Here is a 21,557-nt window from a genome sequence, read left to right on the forward strand (position 1 = left end):
CGCAATTTGCTCCCCGGTACCGTTCACATTAACGGTCCGCATACAAACGTACCAATCCCCGTCAATAAATGCAACGACTATCCACAGCGATCCCGCATAAAATACATTGAATAGATGCTTCCATATAATGCCACAGTAATACCATCCTTCTTGTCCACAGCGTTCTGGATGATAACAGTAACCCCCAGCACAACAGCAGCATTCAAAAGTATCGCAGCACTCACTCTTACAACATCTGCTCTGGCTGCTGACGCAACATCTGCATACGTAACATCTGCACATCTTCAGGAGCTGAGCGTTGATGAGAATCATAATGAAGAACAGAATGCCTATTGGCAGACACAAGTAGAGCCAGCAGTGCAGGAGAGTTATCTCGCGAGTTGTGCAAGGGCACGTGAACACATATTTGAAAAAGATAAGCATGGCCAGGATTATGACAGCTGTTCTGACGGGTACATTTCTAAGTACATAAATTGAAAAAAACGTGTGTCGAGCCATTTCTGCATACGCTTAACGGAACCAGCTATGAGCTAGCACCGCGAACTGATAAAAATCTCAGTAATTCAACAAACATAACACGGTAGGCTATATTCCTGATATCCGCTGCTCCGTCTTCTCAGTGGATGTGGCAGAGGAAAGGGAGGGACAGTTATTATCCCACAACAACAGTAGGTGGAGATATGCATAGACATGTATAAAGGCATACAGCGCCCCTATGTGTGTAAGGACCGTTTCAACCACTGGATGGAGCCCTATGTTTTTATAGCAGGGAGGTGTGTCTTTACAAGAATATGTGTCAGGAAGCCGAGGCACTTTAATGAACCTTACTTGGGAGATTACTCTTTCTTTAATGGTAGCCTATTTTCTTAAAATCTAAACGTATCGACTGACTTTACGGTAAGATTCTTCCGTCTGTTGGCATGACAGCACTAGATGCAGTAGGATGGATTATTGTCGACTGTAACTTTATATCAAGGGAAATATAGTAACTATGTTTTTGTGAATACAATAATTATAATGTCCGATTTGTTAATAGTCCCGGTCGAATATGATTGTTGATACGCAAATAGAAGGAGACACAGACTCTATTTTTTGTGTTCATCATGTGATTGATATTTACTGCATTTTTATTCTGTCGCTTTTCTTGGCATGTTCAGACACAGTGGCATCATGACAGTGTTTGAAAACTGTACTGTAGTGTTAGATGTGAAGAATGTCCCTTATAAAGAGAAGAATAATCTGAGATTGGCTCTTCTGGATAATGGAGGAAACATATCTTATATCATCAACAAAGAGGTTTGTATCCCACAAATAACATGCTCTTTATGCTATGCTTAAAATAGTGCCTCAAGAGGTTAAAATAATGAAGTGCGCAATGTTCCTACTAAAGAGCTGCAGCGTATCTCCTGACCTGTTTTTCTCTTCTCCAGTGCTCTTTTGTAGTCACTAGCAGTGTGAATGAACTGAGCAGTAACCGGCAGCGCAGCATCCAGAAGCTCCGGATCCCAGTGGTTGGGACCCAGTATGTGTGGAGCTGTCTGCATGAAGGGCATCTCCTGCCTTTGACGGAGCATGATTTGGCCCCACAGCTGGCTCATCTCACCTCTGAATACATCTCTCGTCCAGGTAGAAGTTTCATTAACCTCATTTATTGAATTCTCACATGTTCTTTCTTTGGTTAGAATAGATATCAGATGTTTATGTCAAGTCACATGAGATGTGTAATCAAGGTGGAGAGACAGAATGGATGGGAGTGTCACAGCCAGATTAGTTGTGTTTGCTTACAGTGGGTGTGTTTTGTTCTGTTTTTGTACTCTTCTGTTGCAGTACATTTTTGTTGAGAAATATATTTGATATATGTAGGTAATGAGTATTAAATTAGATTCAACCATGCGCTTTTGTGGAGCTGTTGACATACTGTTGTTTTTCACCATAAAGAGGGGAAAGTGTTGACCCAGATACAAGAAAAAGAGGAGTTCAAAGGTCAGTCTGAACTCCCAAAGACTGAGATTGCGGCTCTTGAGAAGGGCGGACCCAGTCTAAGCAGGTTCAGGTATGCTCTTGTTTTTTGTCATCGTCAGTCCTTGAGTGTTATTAAAAAGTTTCTTTATTGTTCTACAATTTTCACATAATTTATTTAGAAATGCTTGTTAACTCTTTCATCTTTGCATTAATCCAATGCAGAGTTTACAGAGGCGGCGACCATGAGCTGCCTGAATTTCCTTCACATTTTCAAGTGGCCAAGTATTCAGTTTTTGAGAGGGTGAGTGAGTGTGTCATATCATTAAAAAAAAATCGATTTTCCCTTAATCTTTTAATTAAAAGAATTTGTGTATTATGAAAAACACATTGTACATTTCAGAACTCAAAATACACCATTAATTCAAAATGTCTTTCTTTCAACTTCCACAACTTTCTACATGCACACAACACCCATATGTCATAAATTTGACAAAAATAATAAGTGGACCCCAGGGGGAAATAATATAGTAATAAAATGTATGATGATCAGTTTAACACATTCCTGAAGTGATTCTTGTAGCCTCCATCACTGCCTGAGTTTGAAGGTGTTTCCATGTCTGTGTTGCAGGTCAAACCCAAGACTTTGTCTGTTTTGGAGCTGCAGAGTGCCAGAGGACGAAAAGGCCAGCAGTATCGTGTGTTGTCTTCAATTTTGCACGAAGCTGAGGTTTGGTCATCTCAAACACCGTTTAAACTGTTTAGATGTTGTTATCATAGGTCTCATATATTGTGAGAGAGGAAATTAACTCTTGACAGTCTTGACTCTCTCTCACTGTAGAGTGCAGTGGTGCAGGACAAGCTTGTGTACTGCGTGACGTCTGAGGATGCTGTGGAAGCGTATCTGCTGCTGATGAAGGAGATGGAGACACAGGGATTCACAAGGACTCACACGCTTCCTCCTGAGGTTGATTGCTTGGCGTCCTACAGCCTGCAGCAGGTTAGACAGAAAAATAAGTATTATGTATCACTTAAATCATAGTTATATACTGGTGATTAAAATTATATTATAGCTACAATGACTTGATTTAACCTGACGTCTGGCTAGATGTCAATTATTTTTTAAATGTTGTTGGAAGTGAAATCAATGTTCATTCTTTTGATTTGCAGCTTCTGTTGGAGGAGAAGCTGAACTGCAGCTCATTATCACAGGAAGTTGGCGTCTTTGTTGAGCTGGTTTGGACCGAAGCTCTCGGTTCCCTTAGTAACATCCTGACAGTCCCTGTCTCCAGAATCAGCCTTAATGATGTGAGAATGAGCCTTAGATAATCATACATGCACACATCCAATCATAAAGCTCACAGGAATATTGTGTGTTTAATGTCTCTGTGCTGTTGCAGGTGAGCAGGGTGGAGGGATTATTACTACAGGCACAAAAGACTCAGAAAGAGGATGAAGTCAAGGCCCTGCTAAAGGAGGTCAACACTCTTCTGCCCCTCAGAATGATCGACCCTCCTTCCAAACACAAGCTTGTGTCTCAGAAACTAGATCTTTGTCAGGTAACATGTATGCAATTATAGTACAGTTATATAGATTCCTTCACATTTGGGGATTTTGGTAGATTCTTCGATTTGGATTTTAACTCCAAAGTGCAGACTGGTACTTTAAACTCTTCTGTCGTCCTCAGCTGATCAGAGACATTTTGAATGTGAGTGAAGCCACTCTGGGAAGCCCCTCGCCTTCGTCTCTGGGAAAGTATCGAGCTCTGAGGTGCAGCATTGAGGTTGTTCCACCACAAAACCCTGAGTTTCATGTTGTCTCTCAACTGCTTCATGAAAGGTAAACTTGATTGTGATGATTGTGGTCTGAAGTTCAAACATGAAATATTATGATGGTGTTAATCTTGTATCCACTACAGGCCTGTTCAGATTCAGCAGATACTGCGTGTAAGCAGAGGGGTGGAGCTTCAAATGTTTTGGGAGGATATAGGCAACATTAAGCCTCTCCTTCACTCCAGTAGTCCCAGTAGTTTTGTTGGAATACTGTCACGGTAAGAACATATTCTTTAAAAAATAATAATATTTACACACTGTGACAAAACCACACAAACCTGTTTATGACAGACCATATAGTGTGGTGGAGTAAGTGAAGACAGACACAGTAGGTGTGGTTGAACCATGTTTCTTGTTATGGCTGATAGTAAGTGAATTTAGAAATTATAATGTACAAAAATAGACATTAAATGCAATAAGATTTAATTTAACTGTGTAATAACATTATTAATAAATTATGGCAAAATTATTCTAAATGTAAAAATAAAGTAAATGAGCAATACTCAATACAGTCATAGCCCAAGCTATACGTTCCACAGGAAAACCTCCATAAACATTGTTAATGAAAGGCCTACCTGGGCCTGCTCAAGGGCCTAGGACCACAGTTTCAAATTTAGAAGGGGTCCCTACTAGGTATAGTGCCTAGGTAACCCGAAGGAGCCCCAGCCAATCACTATTCAGGGGAACACACTCACCCGAAATGCCACCAGGAAGGCCTGACCTGGCGTCACTTACATTGGACACTTCAGTCTGGCCAACTTCCTTTCTGTCCGAAGACAGAGCCTCTGGACACTTGCCTTAAAGGTATCCAACCCGAGAGACTGCGAAGCTGACAGTGAACCAGTGAGCCCAGATCCCAGGGTATCCCGGAGAACATGCCTAGTGAGGCCTACTACCTGGCAACCAGTAAAGCTAGCTGTTCAGTTGCCCATCCTTGGGACTTCGCCTTCAGAGAAGCCTGATGAGGCCTACTACTTGCCTTCAGGGAGGCCTGGAGAGGCCTACTACCTGATAGCTAGCTAAAAACTGGTTATTGCTATGAACCCTGATTCTGGGTGTCAGTCCCATGGCGGCCTGCTAAGGTCTGCCAGTCTTGGGGCTCAGTCTCGGAGCGGCCTGTTAAAGCCGGTCATCTGAAAGTTTTCTTAAAGTAAGAAACTGACTTCCATGGCCGTAAGGTTTGGGACCAAGCTACATGGTGGCCTGATAAGGCCAGCCTCCTGACAGTGGTCAATCCTATTCGGCTGATCAGAATCGGGGCTAGCCTCCAGAGAGGCCCACTGAAGCCAATTGTCTGATTGGCCAGAGAATTAACCGTCGAGCATCCCATGATGGGGCTCAGGGTCAGGGAGGCCATGCTAAGGTCAACGCCTGACCATCAACACCACTGTTTGTCAGCCAAGAACCGGGGACTCGCCATCAGTGTGGCCTGGTTTGGCCTTCTAGCTGATACCCAGTCTATTCTGCTACACACACATACCGTTGGGAACCATACTACACCAACACAAATATTGAGGCCACCCACAGGAGGCCTAATAAGGCTAGCTACCTGGTCGGAGCTAAAATGTATGTCTCACAACATAAGGACTCCCTTCCGGTGAGTCAAGGAGACCTGCTTAGCCCCAATACCTACCAGCGCATCCTTCGTTGGCACATAAGCTGTTTACACAGCTCCTACAGCATCCTGGTACCTAATCACATTGCCCATGGCAGTTTACTCAGCAAAAAATGCAGCACCCTTTAAGCAAGGGGAGTACAACATACACCACTCTGCCTAAACGGAAGACCCAGAGTGTACCATGTACGCATGGGCGTCAGCTTATGGCAATGCTCTGGCTTCACTGGAGCGTACTTCGAAAACCAAGGTTAGAATTTTCCGGTCGACTTGAGCCATAATGGTTTGAGGTAGGATAATACAAAACTGAAAGTGAAGTACTCAGACCTACCCTGTATCACAGGGGAATACTACCACCTCACCCTGAGATTTAACAGGGTGCGGGCCCGCCATCGGCTCTAGAGGTGACAGAATTTTATCTGCGCCCAGCCTAGGGAAGTGGGGCTTGCATGTAAGCCACCCACCTACAACCCGACGCTCGAGCAGTAGCTCAGCGAGGTGAGTGGAGCCTATTCTGGCGGCCCAAATTCATATGTTAGTTCTGCACAGCGGGGTCGGGCAGACCAAACCCAGTCTCTAATAAAGACCCATTGTACCGGGGTTGGCTTATTGAGGCCTAACTCAGGGTCTTTAGAAATTATGCCTCTGTACCAAGCTGCATTACTCTTCTCGTCCCAGAATGCAGAGAAGGGGGCGGGCCTTGGCCTAACGACTCCCATAGGAGGAGGCACACCTGAAATGGCACACCTGATTCAATTAATTAAAGGCTTAATGAGTAATTGACTAATTCCTACTCTTCTACTCCTAAAACTACTCATTAAGCAATTAATTGAATCAGGTGTGCCATTTCAGGGTTAAAACAGAAACATGGCCTGTCAGGGGGTCCCTGCAGGAGAGGTTGAGAACCACTGCTTTAGCAGAACGCCTCCACTATCCCTAGCATAGCCTAGGCCAGCTACAGAGGTGGCCCTGGTGAGGGCCAGCCTGTAAGCATAAATCTACCCGAGGGCTCCAAGGAGCCACAGCCTTACGAGAATTATCATACGAGGGGCTGCAGAATCACTCCGCCTACTGAAAACCCAAACAGAGCTCAAGGGGGCGATGTACTCAGGACCAAAAAATGTCAGACTTTTCTTTTTTGAGAGAGAGACCAACTACTCTACCCTGAGGTGGCTAATAGCCCGAGGGCTAACACAGATGTGTGTAGAAAAAACAAGCGGTAGCATAGATATTCCCATTCTTCTTTCTAGAATGATGTTCTGCTACTTAACTCTCCGCTGATAACATATTTCATATAAATGAGCGGCGGCCTCAAATGCTCTCACCATGAGAGGAAGCCTAAGCTATAAACATAGTATTACAACTAGAATGAGCGGTGGCACACCTTGCTTTATCTTACATATGACAACAAGGGAAGTGTTGGAGCTCTCAGTGTCGATGTCCGCTCTCCTATCCCCTCAACATCAGCGAGATTAGCTCACTGATGTCAGTGAATACGTGCAGAATATGGGTTCTTCCATGTCCTCAGTATGGAGATCGGGAAGAAATAGAAGGCTAATCTGAGCTGGTGGTTTATGATCGGGGAGAAACCGCTCTTACCACTCTTATTTCTCCCCCAATGCGCAGCCACGGCAGCAGGGTGGCTGAGAAGATTCAGGATCTATCCGATTATCACCACCCTCATCAGCCATCTCCTGTTCGTCTGGAAGAGCACTCGCTGCCGGACTAAGTTCTCTTTTTTTCCTTTTAGAAAAGCTTTCATCATCCACCTGCACCTCACCCTCATCAGCCGCCGACTCTCAAGGCGATCGCCGAGCTCCATCTGGGAACCCCATAACGCACGTCGCCGCTATGCTTCTTTTTTTTTCAGCAAAAGCGTGACCTGAGCCTCGAGGTCCAGACACCGAACCCTCTTCTCTCGAAAAGAGGGCCAGACGAGAGCGGAGCGTTCTCAAAGAAACACAATTTGCACAGGCAGTTCCCTCGAGACCTGCCTGTGCGCGCTCTTCCTTCCCAGACAGAAAACGCACAGTTAGTGTGTGTCACCCGGCGTCCAATATCTTGAGCACGGGTCTGCACACTTCTAAGTGCATTTCATAATTACTTCTATTTTCAAGCGCTCACAGACAGAACAGTCCCTGAAGGCGAAAAGATCATTATCATATTTGCAAGGCGCCCTTATACAGTATACTTCCAGGTCGCACATTAATGATTCATGGGCAGTCGCCAGTCAATAGGATTACCGTGATTTGATTGTGATTTCAGACACTTGTCACGTCTGAGGCGTTCCCCTTAGCGTCAGTCGACACAGTGCGAGTTCCCTTTCGAAAGGGAACCTCTAATATCTGTCAATAAATTGACAGAAATCACTTTTTGTAATGTCTATTCAATGATTTATTCTTCTGCAATAATCATGTAATGTCTTAAGTTCATTTTTGGGATTTTCTCAGCAAATGTTAATGCAATTCATTGTCATTCATTTGATTCCTTATTGTTTTTTATCATGTAATTAATTAAATATTATTTTTTTAATGGAATATTCTATGTAGAGGTATGCTGTTGCCCAGAGTTGGAGTCGAACAGCATGGAATTGAGAGGACGGATATCGGGAATCTTGGAGGAGGAATCTACTTCAGTGACTCTCTAAAGTCAGTGGTCTTTTGCATTACTCAGGCATCTTTTAATATAACAGATTTATAAATACTCCACTTTCATGACAACTAAAGACTTGAGCCAGCCAGTAAGTTTCTGCTCTGTGTTAAAGCACTAGTGTGAAATACTCCAAGCCCAGTGTAACTGACGGCTCTCGGCTGCTGTTGGTGTGTGAAGTGGCGTTGGGTCGGAGCAAAGACCTGCTGAAGAAAGACACCACTTTGACCTGCGCCCCTGACGGCTACCACAGTGTACATGGAGTCCGCCGCACACCCAACAGACTCTCTGAATTTGAGGTGCTAGTCATTTTCTCTGTACTCAATTATTCTGCTCATGTTTTTTGGATCTAATGTGATCTTGTGTTTGTGTGTGCTGGTTTCTATTTGACAGGATGATGAGTTTGTCGTCTATAACACAGAGCAGATCAGACTGAAGTATGTGGTTCAGTACACTCTGGAGGGAGACGAGTTAAAAGAGTTCCAGCCTCATATCAACACAGTTGTGGAGCACACACAGCTCACTGACACGTCTGACGTCTGTGAGTAACATCCAGTGAACAGGACATGTAGAAAGAGCTTTTATGTGTAGAGGAATCTGTTGTAGATGATAACTGAGGCTTTCAAATCCATTAAAATTGTAATCAATGTACATAGAGGAGTCCATATCCTTCTGGACAATACTCCAACATATAGTGCAACAGCGCTTTGGGTGACCCAAGTTTGAGTGCCGCAGAACAGCCCTTTATAATAACGGTGAACTTTGACATGGTGAAGAGAAAATAATTCCTCAGGGACATCTGATGCTCTGTAAAGCTGAATGCTCTGATTTGGATTTGTGAAATTGATCATTGGTTTTGTTTGATGTGTTTCTTTAGTGTCCAGTGATGACAGTGAGGGTTTGGAGTCCACTAAAAACCCTCTGGAGGAGATGACTGCAGGTTTGCTGGACAGCAATGGTCAGAAAATTCCTCTTCAGGCCGTCAATGTGAGGTGCAAGCTGATGGACCTGCTGTGTCAGGTGTGATACTACAGCGGTGGGCTGCAAGTAAATGAGAGAAGCAGGGTTGTCGGAGGGTCACTGTTTATCCTCACATGCTAAAACTATGTTTATTAAATATTATAAAATATTCAGAATGAAGAAACAATAGAACATGGTCAAAGATTCAGTGTCGAATTTGAAAGATGGATTGAGAAAAGCTTTATGACTAATATAGAAGCCAACAGAATTAACAAGCTAAAAAAAACAGACAAGAATCAAACCAAAAGACCCCATAATCCAACTGCCATAAAGCCAGAGCATCCAGAACTCCGTAAACAACTTTTTCTGCTCTGTCATCAGGTCGTCATTTTTCAGACCTACACAAACAAGAGTCCTGTTCCCATTGAAGCAAAATACGTCTTTCCACTGGAGGAGACGGCAGCAGTGTGTGGATTTGAAGCCTTTATCAATGGAAAACACGTCGTTGGAAAGGTGCAAGTCATTCAGAATCTGTCGAATCCAGCCTTTGCTCTTCATAACTGCTTTCTCATCAGTTTTCAATGTCTTTCTTTGTCCTGTAGGTAAAGGAAAAAGAGCAGGCTCGTAAGGAGTACAGGCAAGCCATAGAGAAAGGCCATGGTGCCTACCTGATGGACCAGGATGCACCTGTGAGTTACTTACTACTGTTTCTTTCTCTGATGCATGAGTGATAATATATCAGAAGACTTCTTTAAGGTCATGTGTTTATGTGAGGCAGGATGTATTTACTATCAGCGTGGGGAATCTTCCTCCCGGAGCCACAGTTTTGATCAAGGTGACGTTCATCACTGAGCTGGTAGTGAGATCAGGCTCTATCGTCTTCTCACTGGCTGGCAGCGTGGCACCATGGCAACAGAGCGCCGCCCTTAATCTGACAACTCAGGTATGACATGATTGGTCTTTAGTCACTGTATTTAAACTACTGTTTGAGTTACTAGGGATGCACAATATCATATTGTCCACCATATCGTAATCTGCCGATAAATGCTTGTTTTTAATGTTATTGTAATAGATCCAATAAGAAAGTTAAGCCAATATTTTAAAGCTGATAAATTAAGGATTATATCTTCCAGTTGAGCCACTTCAGATGCATATGGCTCACCATGATGGTTTTGATTGGTGCCTTCACATATGAAGCAGCCAAATTGACATGCATTCCCATCACATTTCTTGTTGTGCTACCATTTTTTAAATACATGCTAGATCTGAGTAAACATAACATTTTATTTATTTATCCCTTGCACATGCTATATGTAATGTTGTTCAGTGACTACTTTGCATTATTTTTAATAATAATTAATTATATATAATAGTAATTATATTTTTGGTCAGGCAATAGTTTTCCTTCTCGTTTTTTCTTAAAGTTGGTCATAGGAATGAAAAAAAATCTTTTTAAAGTTAGGAAATCTGTAACTAGTTCAAATTAGCCTACATTTGGTAAATCTAGATATTTCCCAGTTAAAAGCAGTTGTCCACTGTATTTGTTTGATTTATGTTATGTTTGGGAAGTGGCTTTTATTAGTGAGCCTTTTGTTTCTGTAATCAGGCTCTCAAACATTAATTTAATTAAGACTTAGACTTATCAGCTGATATATATATATATACAGTATATTGGCTACCGAATAATATAATGAATTATCATTATCAGTATTGGCCAAAATTTACATAATGCATTCCTAACATTTGCAGTGTATTAACTGACATTTAGTCCATAAAAGAAAGAAGTTGTGTTGTATTTCAGGCAACTGTTGAAAAGATTGGTGTGACGGAGCTTCAGTCAGAGGGGTGAGAGTCTCAAACACTGGAGAATTCACAGGGATATTCACTAAAGATTCACTAAAAATCAAAATGCATCTGCTGATGAGTTACAATATTAAAGCCAATTATTTAATTTAGCAAACCAAGTTGTCTTTATATCACACTCTTTCATTCGCTCCCTTTTTCTTCAGGGAGTTTTCTCTGTCTATGTCCATTGAAATGCCTTATGAGATCATCAACTTGAGCTCTTCACACCGCATCAAAACCAAGGTTATTTTTCTTATTGTCTTACTAAATACTTGTTGTGTTCTCCAAAGGAAATAAAACATATTTGGTTATGAACAGTATTATTAACAGTATCAGTGTTTTTCCCGTTCAGATGACCGACTGTAAGGCAGTGGTCAGCACGTTACCGGGACAGACTCTTGGATCTGAAGGGTTACAGGTGTCCTTCAGTCTTTCTAATATCCACATGCCCAGGATGTGGGTCGAGAACCATCCGGATAAATATAGTCAGGTAATGAAATAATCAGTGACATCTTAATCAAATTGCAGACAAAAATGCCTCTTTTCCTTTCACATGGCCTGATCTAAAATACACACAGAAAGGTCGTTCTCTGACACTCTCTGATCCCTGCAGGCCTGCATGCTGGTGTTTTATCCAGACTTTAAGTCAAGCGGGGTTTCCAGCTCTGGAGATCCGTCCAGTGTGAGCGATGTGGTCATTCTAATGGACTCCTCCAAGTCCATGCGGGGAGACGCCATGCTGAACGCCCGCAGAATTGCCCTTCAAGTCCTCAAATCTCTGGACCGCTCACTGAAGATCAACATCATCTCTTTCAGCACTGGTTAGTGCTCACTGAAACATTCTGCTGTTGTTCTAGCGATCATCTTGTAGACACTTATTCCCTATTATTCTTGTGATTCGTAGTGAAGCTTTATGGATGAAGAACCGTAAATGCTGGTCCTTCTTTCACACAGTGTTAATCTTAAAATGTGTGTTTTTAAGATTACAAGGAAGCTTTTCCTGCACCAGTGCCTTTAGATGAAGCATTTGAACCAGCCAGAACATTTATAATGGTGAGTAATGTTTAGAAATGGTTAAAGATGAGTGTTTCTGTGTTTTGAAAGGGGGCATATTGAGATATTCTTCAGGTTTTTTGACTCCTTTCATAAGGATACATCATTCATTTCACATTATGCATCATCTTCCGTTACGAAACAAAAATATATGGGAATATACTGCAAAATATAAAGCAATATATTACACAATAGATTTCCATATATGGGAAACTAGTGCTTATATTTTTCAATATACTGCAATATATGCATTGACCATGTATGGCTATATGTTAAAACATTTCAAATATTTATAAATGGAGACAAAAATAATATTTTATTGAGTACATATATTTTACATACATGTTGAATGTATGTTCACACACATATATATATATATATACACACACATTCACGGCTTTGCTTCTGACTGCTAAAGGAGAGCAAATGTTACAAATTAGCCTACATTTGGTCAATCTAGATATTTCCTTGCAGTTAAAAGCAGTTGTCCACTGTATATGTTTGATTTATGTTATGTTTGGGACGTGGCTTTTATTAGTGAGCCTTTTGTTTCTGGAATCAGGCTCTCAAACATTTTAAGATCTGTTAGTGTTTAATGGTCTATTATTTTTTTAATTGAAAAGGTTTTCTGGTATGTGTGAGTTTTTTGTGGTTACCATTGTGCTGACGAGTAGAGCCTGTGGTTCGGTTGATGCTTGGCCAAACACTTAAGACTAAAATTACTGTATTTTAGAAGTAATGGCTGTGCACTCTTCAGCACAGTGATAGTCTCTTGACTAAACACTTTAGTACATGCAGGTGTACTTGTGCTTTTGATAACTAGCTTGAAACTATTTATTATTATACTACAGGGCCGTTGAATGCTTGAATCTGATTGGTTGACGAACGTTCTGAGGTGTGCAATTATTTTCAGGGAACCGCACGGCTAAAGTAGTTCCAGCAGGTCTGTAACCGCATTACAGTTCCATATCACTGCGCATAGTCAACTGTAATAACGGACAATACGATACACTTCATAACAAGAAAAGCCATGCAGTCCCATATGCGCTTGATCTGCAGTTTTCAATGTCTAACTTCACAATCAATGGAAACATGCAGTTTAATTTGAATAAATAAAGTATATAGTCCTATATATAATCAATAGAAAATTAAACTGAATATTTAAATAAATGTATAGTCCTGTTGCACGGGTTTTCGTAATTATTGAAGATAATATAACAAATAATTATTGATACGCATATACTTGTTAAAAGGGCTTTGTGTTTCATTTATTAGGCTAGTCTACTGCCACTAATAGAAAAAAAGAATGAACGAATTAAAACGAATTGAATAAATAAATAATAATATTGATGCACATGCTTCTCTCTCTCTCTCTCTCTCTCTCTCTCTCTCTCTCTCTCTCTCTCTCTCTCTCTCTCATAAACGCATTAATAACTGCATAAAGCCGGGGACACACTTACTGTAAGGCCGGCCGGTTATGAATGTAATTTGATACTTATGATATGACTGATCATGCATGCGTTTTCAGCGCGTTCAGTCTGTGTTCACAGCGGTGTTTAAAATCTGCTGCATTCACAGTCAGAGAATGTTTAGTGGTTAAGTGTGTCCAGCATTGCTCTGCTATCAGCGGCTCAAACCTCCGCTAACTCTAAAATAACGTTTTGGAATTAGCAACGGAGCATGGGTTTAGATGCGCAAGGAATTAGTCCTACATACAAGAGCGTTTTAATGACAAAAACTTTACAAACGTCTTGAAATATATCATCTGAACAATGTTTCGAGGTGTGGTAACTGTAGTATAAGCGGAATAATTGACTCCAGGCCGTTGAATTATTATAAAAATAATGCACACCCGAGGTGTAACGGCCACTCCGCTTCGCGTCGTGACCGCATTACCACCTCGGGTGTGCATTATTTTTATAATAATTCAACGGCCTGTCGTCAATTATTCCTTACATAATATATACAGTATGTGTGTTTATGCTACATGAGTAAATATATTTGCAATATATTACACATGCAGTACCACATCTGATCACATTTACATCTATACATTATGTAGTGTTACTGAATATAAAATTACATACATTATGATATATTAGTAAATATATTGTCACATATTTTTCTATATATGAAAAGCGGCAATTCCTTATGTATTATTCAATATATTGTAATATTAACACATATGATTCTGTTTATTTTCAAATATACTGTTAAACCATTTAATATATTGATCATTCATATATAGGGAACTTCATTTCAGCTTTTCAGTGTTCATGGACACTCTGTTCTGTTACGGTACTGGTCTAGGTCAGGGTGTAACATAAATGACAAACAAATACTTTGTATTTACCCATTTTTATTTTTATTTTCTTGTTCTCTGGACTGTTTTCATAGTGATATTCATGGTTTTAAGTAACAAATACATTTCTTAAACCAAACAAATAAGAAACAGCAACAGTTTGGAAGCAAAAAAAACTTCAGGGGTGAGCTAATGCCTAAAACAATAAACAAACAGAAACTACTGGTAACTTCCCCAAAAGAAAAACTAACTTCCCTACAAATAAAAATAAAAGAAACAAAACATACAATGACATACCCTACCTCCTTATCTAACCAATAAACAGGGGGAAAGAGTGGTGGCCTTTTGGCCTACAAAATAAACACCCCCTACGGCTTCTCAAATAATGAAGAAGTTATACATATAGGATCAATAGGGCGCTGATGTTATCAAAAGATCAAACTGTAGCAAACATCAAAAGATAAAACTAGAAAAAGTAACTAACAGCACTCTGTTTAACACCACAAGAGAGAGACTAACACACAGCACGACAACAACAATCAAGAGCAATCAAAGAGGCAGAGAGAGCTCCCCCCAGAGGAATTCTGGGGAATTTATAGTCCGGATCTCTTCTTTGGTCCAATCACCAACAGCCTCTCGTTACATACAGGACCAATCCTAAAGGAGGAAAAAGGAGACCGCAAGAACAACAACAGAAACAATGCAGCTTCAATCTGTCACGAACGTAACAGTTCCAATTAGAGCTAGATGTTTTAATGTTGTAGTTACAGCATCATCCAGCAGGGTGTAACTGTTCCACACTAACCAGCGAAACCTTGAGCCCTGGGTTAATCACTAAAGTTCATGTTCATGTCATTACATCTGTGGTCTCTTCAGTCCTGTAGCGGCGCTGGTGGCGGCACTGAGCTGTGGCGGCCTCTCCAGAGCCTGAGCCTGCTGTCTCCCTGCCGGGGCGTGAGGAACATCCTGCTACTCTCTGATGGACATGTTCAGAACCAGCCTCTGACCCTACAGCTGGTCCGAGAAAACTCCTGCCACACGCGCCTCTTCACCTGTGGACTCAGGTTTGCCTTTGAACAGTTCAACACAAATCTCTTTAACACTTCAATTCATTTCTGAACCTACAGTGTGTGTTTGTGTTTGTCTAGCTTGACAGCTAATCGTCATATGCTCAGAGCTTTGGCTCAAGCAGGTGGAGGAACATGTGAAATTTTTGACACAAAGATGAAACACACTTGGGCAGAGAAGGTGAATCACGCTGTTTATTGTATTGTTGCTTTTATTAAGAAAAAGGGAACATTATCTGTTCAACAGATTTGCTGGTAATTTCAGGTGCGCGCTCAGGTTCAGCGTATGGAGTCTCCAGGCTGCAGATCAGTGGCAGTGAAGTGGCAGCAGTTTAATCCCACAGCGCCTCCTCCTGTTCAAGCCCCCTCACAGCTTCACGGCCTCTTCAGTGACTGTCACACTCTCATATACGGCTTTGTGCCGCACTGCACTCAGGTAGACCTGCGCTATTTACCAGCTGATCTCATTGTTGCAGATGGTTGTTGCTTATTGTAGTTAGGAGGACTGAGTAATATATTGTAATATTCACTATATATTCTAAATATTTTGCTAAAACTGTAAAATTAAGCAACATTATGAATGTAGCTATAATTTTTTTTTTTTTTTACTATTAGATTTAGAGTTTGATTTACTTCCATTAATTATTTCCAACTGTTTCATAAAATACATTCAAAGCTCTGAATCAACTGTTTGTTTGCATATCAGGTTCATGAAGATTTTGTATGGATATTTTGATATTAAAATATTTTCAAATATACAGTATGTAGGTAAATTATTCAGAGTATAGTTATATTGTTGCATACTATAAATGAGAATAATTGTTCTTCATATAGTTATGTTAATTTCTACTGTAAATTTCATTTGAATTGTGTAATATTGACTCTTTTAGGCCACACTGTTTGGTGATTTGAGCGGGAATGAGATCAAAACAATGGTTTCCACCACAGAACTACAAAAGACGAAAGGAACTGTGAGTGAACATCTTAAATACTCAATATAATCTGAAACATCATCAATTGTTTAATAGACGTGTGTGTGTGTGTGTGTGTGTGTGTGTGTGTGTGTGTGTGTGTGTGTGTGTGTGTGTGTGTGTGTGTGTGTGTGTGTGTGTGTGTGTGTGTGTGTGTGTGTGTGTGTGTGTGTGTGTGTGTGTGTGTGTGTGTGTGTGTGTGTGTGTGTTAGTTCCTTCACAAGTTAACAGCAAGAGCGATCATCAGAGACTATGAAGATGGCATTCTAGGCAACAGTGAAGCAGAACATGAGGTACAGTATTTTGCTGATTGTTGCTGTTTTTAATAGAACTGGTAAATTTGCTAACAGAAGAACTTGACTTGTTGTCTTGTATCTCTCTATCAGGGGAAGAAAGCAGAGCTGAAGTCCTACATCATTGAGCTCAGTAAAGAGTTCTCCATCTTGTCCCAGTTCACAAGCTTTGTAGCCATCGAAGAGAGGGTATGATTACTGATGATGTAGTAGGGCTTATGTGTTAGGGTTAGGGTTAGGGTTAGGGTTAGATCATTCATTCTAAACATAAAGTAACAATAAATGTCTTTTTTTTATTATATAATGTTAAAAATTAATTAAAAAAAACTTAAATCTAATTTATTTGTGAAAACAAGATTTTTTATGTGCTGCAATAATCTTTCATTGTTCTTTCGGGAAAAGAATTTTGTCTTTTTTCAAGTTTCATTTTCAAGATCAAGAGAAACAACAAAAAAAAAATCTAAAACTATGTTGCTCCGTCTTTCTTTCTGGCTTAAATTAGTTTGGTCACCCTTTTTACTCTGTAATGGTTTGTTCTGTTTTACTATTGAACCGGCTTTACGAATAGAGTATTAGGCCTACCACCTATTCGAAATTCGTAAAACACCTATTCGTAAAGACTGTTCAATAGTCCAACAGAGCAAATCATTACAGAGTAAAAAAGGGTGACCAAACAAATGTACAATAACATATAGTACCTAAGTAACATCTTCAACCTTTTCTTAAAGCATAAACGATTTTAAATAATACGATTTCTCAAGCATTTATGCTTTTAAAAAACTTCTAATCATGTAGCTATTCAAATGATGTTTCTTGTATGTGTTTTAGGCAGCTTTTCCTTATACCTGCCTATTATACTTGTTAGTTTAAAAATAAAAAAAATAAAAGGTGACTATCTGTGCACATTGTAAATCGCATTTCCAGACTTGGGTCACTAAATGGCCAAGTGGCAAAATTCATTGCTGATGCTATATAATGAAAATATACTTAATATTGATATTGATAATATACCAAATATTGTCTGATATAAGAAGTCAATTTCTGCTAAAATGTGATATGTACAAGTTAAACTAAAATGACTTGTATGTCAAGTCATTTCTCATTTCTTCTTTGTAGGACCAAAATGAGTCTGACACTGGATTGACAGATATTCCTAAACTCATATCAGAAGAGGATGTGGATATTTTGCCATATATGGGCTGGACTGAAGAGAAGCTCATGGTTGAGCATATTATTTGTGCTGATGATGTATGGGTAACAACAAAATGGTCAATTACAACTGTTGTCACGTAATGTTGTATATAAGCTGACATCATTCAGTATTCAGATCTTCAGTATTTACACCAATCATTTATATTCATATATTTATTTTTTTAGATGGATTCAGAGGAATGGTGCAGAAGCCGCTCCAGATCTCCTGAACTGCTCAACTCAGTTCATGATGATGATGAAAATGAACATATTGAGGAAGCATCTGAACCTCTCCTTCGTCTTTACTCCAGGAGCAGCTGGCGTCCTTCACGTTTTGATGGTAGCATTCAGGGCTCAGCATTATTTGATAGCCGTTCTTCTATTTCTGATGACGCCTCAATCCCTTTTAAACGTCAATTTCCCCGTAACTCTGAGTCAAAAGAATCTCTCTCCTCAGATTACAGCCTTGCATCACATGCTCCCATAGGTGCCTCAATGAATGCTTTCCATCCTCATCACGGTCGTCATGCCATTCAGAAAAGGTCAATGGAACCTTGCTCCAACTCTCGCTGGATTTCTCCTCGTCCTTCTGGTAGTGCCTTGATGTCCAAATCTGGCCCCATGAGTGACAGGCTTGCCCCTCCACCTCCCCCTCCCCCTGCCTCCTCAGTGCCTCCTCCCCTTCATATTTCTGCATCAGCGGACTCTCTCTCCATTGATTGCAGCCTTGATTCCTTTCACCCCACGTTGCTTGAAGGCTCAACTGTCCTCTTTGCAGGTCCTCATGCTCATCTTAGTCTTGCATCTAATCTATTCTTGTCTTCCAGCCCCACTCCTCCTGCTCCTCTTTTTGGCAGGCTGAGCGCATCTTTTTCAACGAGTGAAACTCCTTCCCTTCCCTCCCTCTCAGAGATCCAGTGTGATGCCTCAACTCCTCCTCTCTTTGAAGGTCCTCCTATTCCTCATCGCCTTGCATCTAAGCAGTACTCGTCTCCCAGTCCTACTCCTCCTCCTGCTTTTAGTTACTGTGCAGATACATATTTTTCAAGGAGTTGCATGGCTGATAGCCCCGCTGTCTTTGATTATCCCACAATGTCTGCGCCACCCTCTCTCCCTGCACCTGGTGGCTTTGGTGGTTTACTTCAAAGTATGAATGAGCCTATGGGCCTTTTTGTTTCCCCATCCTCTGGATTTGCTTATGAAGCATATCATCAAGAACAAACACATCTAATGCAACCAGCAGCACAAAAAGCTCAAAAAAAAAAAAAACGTACCGGTAGTAGTCCCTGGCCACTAGAGACCGTGATTTCTCCACAATGTAAGTTGGCTCACATTGATGAGGTTTCAATGTTGATATGGAGTAAAAAAAAAATTCATATCCTTTGTCTCAATTTTTTATAATTGTCTCATCTTTCTATCCTTTGTCTCATGAAGCTTCAATAACGGCCGCTCCTACGTTTGGTTTTCAACTAAGGACTCAACATTTTACAAAACATCACGACATCTTGAATCTGTCGGTCACGGCAGATAAAACAAGCAAGCCTGCCACCGTGGCCTGGAATGAGCTGTTTGTGCTTCAACATGAGGTGTTAACACGTGATTTAATGCACTAGATTATATATACAGTATGTAAATGTGTAAGTCAAGGGAATATGAACTTATGTATTGTGTTTGGATAGGATGGATACTGGGAGTGCACTGAGAGACTGAGCAGCTTCCTCAACCTGGACGTAGACTTTTTTGCCAATGTCTTCCTTCAGGAGAAAGGCATCCGTTCCTTTGGTAAGAAGATTTTTAAATCAAATCTTTATTTTTTAGACACTGTTTGCCTGTCGGAATCAGTTAATCGGTCACATGTTTTGTCTGTCAGGTGTGAAGGCTCATGCTGAAGTTCTGAGACTGGTGGCGACTCTGCTGGTGCTGCAGCTGATCCGGGTGAAGAAGCTGGCAGTGGGACAGTTGCTCGAGTCTCTCCTCCGGCTGAAAGAGACTCAGGAGCCCAGGTACGAGCACACGTCCTCATAGTGATTCACTCTTGCATATTTGATCCATAACTTTGTGCTCTTCTCCATTTAGGCCGATGCACTGGGAGGCAGTGAAGAGGGCCGTGGACTGGGCCTGTCGGACAGACAGACAGTATCCGTGTGTGTGCAGCAGGCTGGAGATCGGCCGGGATTGGGAATCATCTACACGTCAGCTTTTGGGCTGTGATTCTCCACACCCATATTCGCCTCTCAAACCTGTTCTGGAGAGACGTGTGTGTGTATCAGTCATGTAGAAACTGGACACACACTTCCCCCTTCATTTACAGTTGCTGCTTGCTTATTGCAAAAGGCTTTCTAGCCTTTAAGTGGCCTTAAAAATATATTTAGACACTTTTGAACTATAAGATTAACGCAAAATATTGATGTAAAATGTCTGAATTTCATTGTTTTCTAAAATATCAAGTGTTATTTGCAAGCTTTTTTTTAGAACTAGACATTTTTCGGTCCCACTTTATATTAAGTGGCTTTAAGTACTATGTACTTACATTGAAATGAATAATTTGATACAATGGACTTATTGTGCACATACATGTTTTTACATTGTACTTATATTTTTTAAATACCTGCATGTAATTACAGCTGTAATTAATGTATGTAATTACATTTGTAATTACACTGTTGAGCCTTCCCTTACACCTTAACCCACCCTTAAACTTAACCATACCACCACACCTGTCCCTAACCTTACCCGTATCACACCGCAATAGCAGCAAAAGTGTTTTACAATAAAACATGAACACAATAAGTACATTGTACTTATTTATTCGATGTAAGTACATAGTACTTAAAGCCACTTAATATAAAGTTGGACCCATTTTTCAGTTACTTTTAATCAAGTGTAGTAGTGATTTTTAGTGGATGTATTAGTAATTTCTCCTCAAGTTCACACTGATGTCCTAGCAGAGCAACCACCGATGTAATTCATCACATTATCTATGATCATTAAGCAGTATGTTGATTTATCATTTAAAATGAAACAAAATTCTATTTGTCAAATGTTTTGTTGACACGTGTGCTTGTGCTGTCTTTTAAGTAAATGAAAATAAATTGTTTGTTACCGTAAACGTTGGTGCCTCAAGGACCTGTACACACAGTCACAGAAAAGCTGTTGCCTCCTGTTCTGTGTAATAATCATCCATCCTGCTTATGGACTTTCTCTTGATTCATTTGTATTTTGTTTGTTTGTTTTAAGTTAAAATGACTTAAATCATGGGATTATTATCAGAAGAACCATCTTTGGGAATTGCTCGTCAAGCCACTTATTTTACTAGCCCTCTGCTGCGTTTAAAAAGCGTTTTGAGAGTAATATCATATGTTAAATAATTGTGCGAAAATTTCTTATTGGGTTGTAATTTTTCTTGCTCTGCCTATTTTTATCCGTCAGGAAAATAATGTCTCAGTCAGTCAGTGAAAGACTGCTGCTGTGGCAAGAACTCCATCAATGCAGTTAGGGATTCTTGACTTTTTATTCTGCTCTTACAAGGTTTTAAAAAAATAGACTTTGTTGTCACCCGATTTAATTAATAATATTCTATAAATTAATTATCTGTATAATATTAAATCCCTACTTTTACGGTTCTAAAGCAGGAAAACACAATTGATGAAAAAATACAGAGGAGGCGCTGTGCAACACTTTAATATATGAATGTTCACTTCAAACATATTGCACTGATTCATACACCTACAGACAGACAGTCTCTCTCACGCACACACAAACTCCGCGTAGCTGTACACGGCGCTTCATGAAGAACTGAGTTTCGACCACTGGATGGAGC

General features: G+C 40.5%; 1 protein-coding gene across 2 annotated transcripts; it reads left to right on the top strand.

The window, feature by feature from the left end:
• Positions 1-713: 713 nt before the first annotated feature.
• LOC307002021 (protein mono-ADP-ribosyltransferase PARP4-like) lies at positions 714-20,943 on the top strand. Of its 2 annotated transcripts, none has more exons than XM_079619229.1 (35): positions 714-719; positions 1,158-1,296; positions 1,431-1,626; positions 1,939-2,053; positions 2,185-2,263; positions 2,591-2,689; positions 2,801-2,959; positions 3,130-3,267; positions 3,360-3,518; positions 3,647-3,798; positions 3,878-4,009; positions 7,956-8,054; positions 8,171-8,354; positions 8,449-8,596; positions 8,933-9,075; positions 9,397-9,528; positions 9,618-9,704; positions 9,794-9,958; positions 10,817-10,860; positions 11,025-11,103; positions 11,213-11,350; positions 11,474-11,681; positions 11,843-11,913; positions 15,092-15,279; positions 15,364-15,463; positions 15,548-15,718; positions 16,173-16,253; positions 16,466-16,546; positions 16,640-16,735; positions 17,663-17,794; positions 17,924-19,055; positions 19,172-19,323; positions 19,417-19,519; positions 19,608-19,740; positions 19,814-20,943. In XM_079619229.1, exons 2-35 carry the CDS (start codon positions 1,171-1,173, stop codon positions 20,013-20,015), a joined length of 5,424 nt encoding a protein of 1,807 aa, XP_079475355.1. In that variant the 5' UTR covers positions 714-719; positions 1,158-1,170; the 3' UTR covers positions 20,016-20,943. The 2 variants fall into 2 exon arrangements, with proteins under 2 accessions (XP_079475355.1, XP_079475354.1); XM_079619228.1 differs by lacking the exon at positions 714-719 and adding an exon at positions 763-897.
• Positions 20,944-21,557: the final 614 nt, after the last annotated feature.

The sequence above is a fragment of the Phoxinus phoxinus genome (assembly GCF_949152265.1).
Source record: "Phoxinus phoxinus genome assembly, chromosome: 7".
Taxonomy (NCBI): Eukaryota; Metazoa; Chordata; class Actinopteri; order Cypriniformes; family Leuciscidae; genus Phoxinus; species Phoxinus phoxinus.

What these genes read in the sequence shown, in the direction of transcription:
- LOC307002021 (XM_079619229.1), top strand. Translation starts at nt 1,171, where the DNA reads ATGACAGTGTTTGAAAACTGTACTGTAGTGTTAGATGTGAAGAATGTC. An exon ending in AGAAACTAGATCTTTGTCAG is followed by an intron (nt 3,519 to 3,646) that starts GTAACATGTATG and finishes TGTCGTCCTCAG; the next exon opens with CTGATCAGAGACATTTTGAA. An exon ending in ACGGAGCTTCAGTCAGAGGG is followed by an intron (nt 10,861 to 11,024) that starts GTGAGAGTCTCA and finishes CTTTTTCTTCAG; the next exon opens with GGAGTTTTCTCTGTCTATGT.